The sequence below is a fragment of the Mustela nigripes genome, unplaced genomic scaffold, assembly GCF_022355385.1.
Source record: "Mustela nigripes isolate SB6536 unplaced genomic scaffold, MUSNIG.SB6536 HiC_scaffold_214, whole genome shotgun sequence".
Taxonomy (NCBI): domain Eukaryota; kingdom Metazoa; phylum Chordata; class Mammalia; order Carnivora; family Mustelidae; genus Mustela; species Mustela nigripes.
Window position 1 is genome coordinate 1 of NW_026739623.1, and position 7484 is coordinate 7484.

General features: G+C 44.5%; 1 protein-coding gene, 1 long non-coding RNA gene and 1 pseudogene across 2 annotated transcripts; 1 reads left to right on the forward strand and 2 right to left on the reverse strand.

Annotated features, from left to right (window-relative positions):
- The first annotated feature begins 31 nt into the window (after positions 1 to 31).
- LOC132008545 (uncharacterized) lies at positions 32 to 2289 on the forward strand. Its single transcript, XR_009401662.1, has 3 exons — positions 32 to 1034; positions 1617 to 1714; positions 2155 to 2289. It is a non-coding gene; the product is annotated as an uncharacterized LOC132008545 (long non-coding RNA).
- Positions 2290 to 4541: 2252 nt separating this feature from the next.
- Positions 4542 to 5008, reverse strand: LOC132008547 (10 kDa heat shock protein, mitochondrial-like). Its single transcript, XM_059387176.1, has one exon. The coding sequence runs from the start codon at positions 4973 to 4975 to the stop codon at positions 4667 to 4669; it is 309 nt and encodes a 102-aa protein (XP_059243159.1). The 5' UTR covers positions 4976 to 5008; the 3' UTR covers positions 4542 to 4666.
- Positions 5009 to 5152: 144 nt separating this feature from the next.
- On the reverse strand, positions 5153 to 6749 carry LOC132008544 (tropomyosin beta chain-like; annotated as a pseudogene).
- Positions 6750 to 7484: the final 735 nt, after the last annotated feature.

Consider the following 7484-nt stretch of genomic DNA (forward strand, 5'->3'; position numbering starts at 1 on the left):
TCCTCATTCTAAGGATCATAAATGGCTCATGTAAGCAACTGGAGTCTAAGAACCTACTCCCTTCAGGGAGGTGCAAACTTAGCTCTTCCCACGGTCGGCTTCACTGTACACAGACCGGACACCGAAAAAGTTACGCCATAAATGTACACACTTCCCACCCCATCGTTTCTTCGGCTTCACAAGAAGCACTGCCGCCAAGTTACATGCACGTCTCTTGAGCCTTCCGGGTGCATGAAAACACGTAGTGGTAGCCCTGCCTCTGCAAGGACTCACACGAACCCAAAAGGAACTCCAAGGGTCCCACCTGGCCCAAGCGGAGGAAGGGGTGCGGGGTCTCGGGTGAACAAGCTCTCGGGAGTGGTACCATCGACTACCCGTGAGATTTACAAGGCCAAGAAACCCACAATACGAAACACCCAAGCCCCAAAGATCATCGGCAATTTCGCTCAAAAGCGGGCGCCCAAGACCCGAAAGGCCAAAGGAAAGAAACCAGCCCGTAGCGATGCAGCACCCATACCCCCCAGGCCGCCGTTCTGAGTTTACCGACTCGGCACGGCCCTCGCAATCCACTTGACATCCTCACCATCCGGCTCACACCACCATCCAGAACCCGCCTGCCGAGCCCAGCATGAGCCCAAAAAGCTGGGGGCCAGGACATGAGACACTTACACTTTCTTCTTGGCTCCCTTTTTGCCGCCTTTCGTAAGGCGCTTGTTCTTGCCGACCGCCATGGCGCTGCTCAGGGAGCCAAAAGGGCGGAAGTAAAACTCACGCGAGAACTTAGGCGTACTGGGAGAGGCGTGCCATCTACGGGACCTTCGGTCTTGCGTTTTTCCGGCGTCAAAGATATCGCGACAACAGAAAGAGGAACTCCGACTGAAGCTGCGACAGCGCCCTCACGTGTGTGGAGACTGCGGAGCACGCCGCGGGCGGCTCTCCAGGACGCAGCGCTCGGGAGGGGCGGGCGCTGGCGCTGGCGGCCTCAGGTTCGAGCCAGTGGTGGCGTGTGGTTTCCGTGGCTCTGACGCCCGGAAGTAAGTGTCGGTGGCAGGAGGCCGCCTTTCCACGTTGTTAAAAAAGAACTTACCGGTTCGCTCATTTTTTCTGGAGAGTGTGGGATTCAGAATCAGACAGCAGATCCAGGTTCAGATGCTAGTTTCAATATTTAGCCTGATGGCTTGTCTGTGCTTCAGTTTCCTTGTGTTTAAAAAGGAGATAGTAATATAATCTGCCTCATAAGGTTGTTAGTAGGATTAAATAAATTAGTAGGATTAAATAAATTAGTAGGATTTGAATACGCAGTATTAAATAACTTCAGAGATACTGGGAGTGTTCCGCATGTTGATAGGATTGCTGCTGGTTAGTGGGGAATGGTCACTGGTGAACATCAAGTTACACACTTGTGCACTTTTCTGTCGGTTTATTATACATTAAAACGAAGTTAATGTGATTGTTTCCTTGAGGGACTATGATTCCACTGTCTTATGATTCCACTATGATTCCACTTTAATTTACAAAATTAAAGATTTTAATTTTTCAAGAAAAGCTGAAAATCACCAAACTTCATTTTTCTGCAACTGATGCAAAAAAAAAAAAAAAAGTCTTTTTAATTCTAGGGTTTTAACAGAATACATCCTGGTTAGATGAGGCTCACAGCTTCAAGTAGTGCAGCCCTTGGAAAGCTGGCCCATACAGGCCTGGTACTCAGCCAGAGGTACGTTGAGTTCTGGTCCCTAACATTCCCTCTGGCAAAAACCCTGTGACCACGCCAGAAACCGGTTCCCACTCACAAGGCCCCACAAACCTTTAATCCTGTAATCCCTTTCAGTCCTCCTAACCTCCATCCCCTACCTCCTACTACTCCCACCATCCAAAACAGTCTTCCTAAATCTCCAATCCTATTCTGAGATCTTTCAGTAATACCATTAATCTAAGGCGCTTACACCATAAAGTCCTTATTTTATAACAATACGAATATGTTTAACACTACTGAACTGTGCACTTAAGAATGGTAAAGATGCCCTGGGGCTAATAATAATTATATGTTAATTTAAAAAAATTTTTTAAATGGTAAATATGGTAAATGGCTTGGGTTTGTTTTTTTGTTTTTGTTTTTGTTTTTTAAGATTTTATTTATTTATTTGTTTGAGAGAGAGAGAGCAAGCAAGCAAGCATGGGGAGAAGGCAAGCAAGCAGACTCCCGCTGAGCAAGAACTGAATCCCAGGACCCCAAGATCATGACCGGAGTTGAATGCAGATGCTTAACTGACTGAGCCACCCAGGTGCTGCATGGTTTGGGTTTTTTGTTTGTTTACTGCAATTTCACAATAATAACAACAACAACAAAAATTAAAGTCCGTAGCCAAGCCAACAAAAACTCTTTTATCTGGCCCTCCTCATCTCTTTTCATTATCACTACATCTTGGCCTTTACCAGGTCTCCAACCCCTATTTAAAATTCCTGACCCTCGGGGTGCCTTGGGGGCTCAGTTATTAAGCATCTGTCTTCTGCTTAGGTCATGATCCCAGAGTCCTGGGATTGAGGGCTCCTGCTCAGCAAAGAGTCTGCTTCTCTCTTTCTGCCCCGACCCCTGCTCGTGCTCTTCCTCTCTTTCAAAGTCTTAAGAATATATAAATAAAATAAAATTCCCTACCCTAAACAGTTTTCTCTTCCCTCATTCCTTTTCCCTCTGTGCATTTGTAAGACTGCTTAGCCTCATTTCTTCTTTTAGTAAGAGTTGGAGTCCCCAGACAAACCGGCTTTCCCTCAGACCCGTTCCCAGAAGACCTAATACTACTTAACTTCTTAGTAACTATGGATTAAACCTGTTCCTTTCTTACTGTCAGCAGGAGTGACAGTGCGGTCATTTTCTTATTTTGTAGCCCTTTCACTTAGCACATCATAGGCCCTCAAAATGTTTGTTGTATAAAAAAATAAGAGGTAGATAACATCAGTGGTTTTCCCAGTCTTTTGGACTTTATGGATCAATCCAGATTTTCAAAATAATTTTAGAACCAATAGAATTGCAATTTTTGAATTTTACCAACCTATTAAAAAAGATAACTGCCATTTATTATCTGTATCACTTCATTTTTAAGTTATATTTTGACCCCAAAATAAAAATAAAGAACATATCCTCTAAAAAGTCAGCCCTTTTATTTTTATTTTTATTTTTATTTTAAGATTTTGTTTATTTATTTGACAGAGAGAAATTACAAGTAGACGGAGAGGCAGGCAGAGAGAGAGAGAGAGAGGGGGAAGCAGGCTCCCCGCTGAGCAGAGAGCCCGATGCGGGACTCGATCCCAGGACCCTGAGATCATGACCTGAGCTGAAGGCAGCAGCTTAACCCACTGAGCCACCCAGGAGCCCCAAGTCAGTCCTTTTAAATAAATAAATCAACTTTATGAAAACCTCTTTAGATCATATTTTTCTTGTCTCACTGCAGGCTGGTGAAAACTAGTGACAATGGAAATCAATGAGTCCTTATAAATATAATATTGAGTCTAATAAACTCTATTAATTCTATACTTACAGTAACCCTAAATTTACTTCATAGGTGGCAGTTCACTAGTTTAATACCTTCCCAGTAGAAAATGTTATAGACCCCAAGGCTACCTATTCCAGAATTAAAATCAAACTTGTCTTCTTCCCAATCTGATTCCTCCTTCTGCCCAAGAGTAAAAAAGCCACAGAGGAGGCAGTAATGAAGTCAGTTGCATCTAGTTTCTTCTAGCAAAATCAGCACATAAGGGATTTGTCAGAGGTACATATTTGAATCCTCTATTTGTAATAAAAGCTTTAAAAAAAAATTATGTTCCTTGACATTGTTACATTAAATGGTGCAATTATCTGTTTTAATTTAATTATGATGAATAAAAGACAGCCCAGGGCATGTGAAATCAGGTTATTGGGTCTCAACCATCTGAGAATTTGAAAATTCAGATAGAATAAAATGGAACAGAAAAATGTCACACTGCATCAAACCTAGTAAAGTGTCAAATTGCTTCACTGATTTTCTTTTCATCTGTGACTAATCTCTTAAACTGATCTAGTGATTTTTAAATTTTGATTACTGTGCCTTATTTCTAAAAGGTCAACTTATTTCTTTTTCAATTTATGTCACTTTGTAGTTTCTTATTCTTTGAAGGCAGTAAGCATAATTGTTCTATAGTCACTGTATGATAATTCTGGTATCTGAATTCTTTCTCAGTCTGTTTCTATTGTCTGTTTCTGCGCTGCTTCTTTAAGTAGAGTCTAGTTTCTAGATATCTTTGTGTACTGGCCATTGCATTTGAAAATTAATATTTGGGGCACCTGGGTGGCTCAGTCAGTTAAGCATCTGCCTTCAGCTCAGGTCACAATCCCAGGGTCCTGGTATCAAGCCCTACATCAGGCTCCCTGATCAGCAGGGGAGTCTGATTCTCCCTCTGCCCCTCCCCCCACTCACAATCTCTCTTCTGTTCCCTCTCCCTCTCTCTCTCTCAAATAAGTAAATAAATAAAAATCTGAAAAAAGTGAAAACTAATATTTGTGGGAATAATTTTTTTTTTATTTTGGATACTATTAGTTTATTATAAAAGAGACATGAAAATTATTTACATGATGAAAGATTTCACAACTTCACTGGAATGGGCAGCTTCACTTCATGCCATTTTAATAATGATTTCAGTCCACATACTTTCCAAGAATGTCACCATCTCTAAATAAGAAATAATCCTTGTCATCTAGAACTACTTTGGTGCCTCCATATTCTGGGAGAAGAACTTTATCTCCAACTTTCACACCAACTGGTTGAATCTCTCCACCCTTGCCTTTAGAGCCGGATCCAACAGCTACTACTGTTGCTTGCAACACTTTTCCTTGAGATTTTTCTGGAAGCATGATACCGCCTTTGGTTACAGTTTCAGCTGCACTCCTTTCAACTAAAACTCGGTCAAAGAGGGGAAGAAACTTTCTAAACGCCTGTCCTGCCATGACTCCGGCCGCCGCAGTCCATACTCCGCTCTAGAGCTCTGTGGGAATAATTTGAGGCTTGTGATGAAGATAGTCTCTTCAGATATGACTTTTTTTTTTTTTTTTTTTTTTTTCTGAGTAACATCCATTTTATTGTGTTGGAGTGGGAGGGCAGCCTGGCTGGGAGCAGAGCAACCCTCACAGGTTGTTGAGTTCCAGCAGGGGCTGGTCGAGAGTCTGGTGAATCTCCACATTCTCCTCCTTGGCACTAGCCAAGGTCTCTTCCAGATCATCGATGGTCTTCAACTTTGCCACAGACTCTCGGCAGACTCAGCTCAGGTCTCAGCCTCTTTTAGCTTCTCCTCCAGCAGTTTGATCTCCTCTTCGTATTTATCTTCTTTGGTTGAATAGTCCTCTTTTGAGGCCATCAGGGACTTGAGGGCCTGGTCCCTGGTTCAGAGTTCCTCCTCCAACTGCCTGGCACAGCTCTCAGTCACCTCTGCTCTCTCTTCCCGGCGCTCCAGCTCTCCTTCCAGGATCCCCAGCTTCCTGGCCACCTCCTTATATTTGCGGGCAGACTCCTTAGAGATGTGCTTGGCCTCCTTCAGCTGCATCTCCTGCTCATCCCTCAAGCTCCATCTTCTCCTCACCCTTCATGGCTCGGTTTCCAATGACCTTCATTCCTCTCTCACTCTCGTCTGCTGACCTCCTCCAGCTTCCCTGGACCAGCTCCTCCTCCTCTACCAGCTGAATGCAGTGGTTCAGGGAGGCCACATCTGCCTCCATGTTGGTAGCCTTCTTGGCCTGCTCCAGTTTCTCCTGGGCATCCTTCACTGACTCAGAATACTTTCCCACCTCATCCTCTGTCCCCTTTCAGCTTCTTCTGGAAGGCCTGCTGCTCCTCCTCCAGCTGCTTGCAATGGTTCTCAGCCAGCCTCTTATGGGCGTCGGCCTGCTCCGCATGGTTGATGGCATTCTTCTTGTCTGCATCTTCTTCTTGCTTGTGCCCATGGCTGTGGTGGGGGGCAGGCGGGCCAGCCAGCGGGCAGCGTGCATTGGATGAACTGGGCTGGCTGCGCGGCCTGGGCGAGGAGGACCAAGAGGAACTGGGATGTCCCAGCCACGGGGGCACCTAAAATGCTGGGAGGGGTCTGGCAGAGCTGGGGACCAGGACCCTCCCCCACTGTGGCCAAAACCTTTGTAGGGTCAGAAACTCAGCCGGGTGGGGGGTGCGGCCGCCCCAGCGCCCACCCCTCGGGACCATCACCCTCGAGGCCCCGCCCCTACCCCACAACTCCCCCCATCCCCACCCCACCCCGCCCCCAGCCCCAGAAGGTAAAGTAGCGGGTACAGTCCGCTGCTGGAGTCCTGCAGGCATGTAAACCAGCTTTTTTGGCTTTAGGCTTCCTGGGCAACCCAGGAGGTTCAAATGCAGATATAATTCTTTGTAGGTGTCCTACTTTAAATTCAGCTCTTAATGGTATAACCCTTTGGGGTCACAGTTTGCTGAAGGGAGGACCTCCTATTAGAGTTCATACCTCCCATGGATCCTGGGATTGGATTTATTTCCCTGTCACCCAGAGTGGCTATCCAAGTGGGTGTACCTATTATCTGGAACCAAGAAATACACTTAGGGTAAAAGCAGTTTGGTATTTGTTTATTCCTCCCCCGTCCCCATCCTGTTTTGGACAATTAATTCCTTACTAAGAAGAAACAGTTTTTAATGATTTTATTTTTAAGGTATCTACACCCAGTATGGGGCTTAAACTTACAAACGCAAGTTCAGGAGTTTCATGGTCAACGGACTGAGGCAGCCCAGTGCCCCAAGAATAGCATTTTTAAAAAAATTTTATTTATGTATTTATTTGTCAGAGAGAGAGCGCACAAGCAGGCAGAGTGGCAGGCAGAGACAGAGAGAGAAGTCTCCCTGCCAAGCAAGGAGCCGGACGTGGGACTCTAACTCAGGATCCTGGGATCATGACCTGAGTCGAAGGCATCGGCTTAATGGACTGAGCCACCCAGGCGTCCCAGGAATAGCATTTTAAGTAGAATTTTTGTTTAGAAGTTTAGGGAACAGTAGATCATTCATTTAATTGATGTTTAGAAATGTCTTCCATAAATGGAGAAAAATTGAGGAAATCTTACTTTGTTATCATCCTGACAAAATAATTGCAAGTTTGTGTTTTTGCGGATGAGGTTATCTTAAATGTTTAAATGGTATTACTAAATGCTAACCAGATTGCAGTGAAACTAGTGCTCTCTAATTCATACCTGTTGGTATTTTACAAAGATAAGCCACTTGAAAAGTAATTTGTCCATGTGATTCAAAAACCATCAGTGTCCTGCAAATATATCATAAGGAAATAAAATTGGGGAAAACCTGTATGTATAAAGTATTATTCAGTCTTAATCATAAAGTTAGAAGATGAGAAATAACCTAAATGCTTTAAAATAAGGAAATGGAAGGGATGCCTGGGTGGTGTAGACAGTTAAGCCTCAGACTCTTGATTTAGGCTCAGGTAGTACCCTT

Excerpts from the sequence above, each read along its gene's own strand:
- LOC132008547 (XM_059387176.1), bottom strand. The coding sequence starts at position 4,975 with ATGGCAGGACAGGCGTTTAGAAAGTTTCTTCCCCTCTTTGACCGAGTT.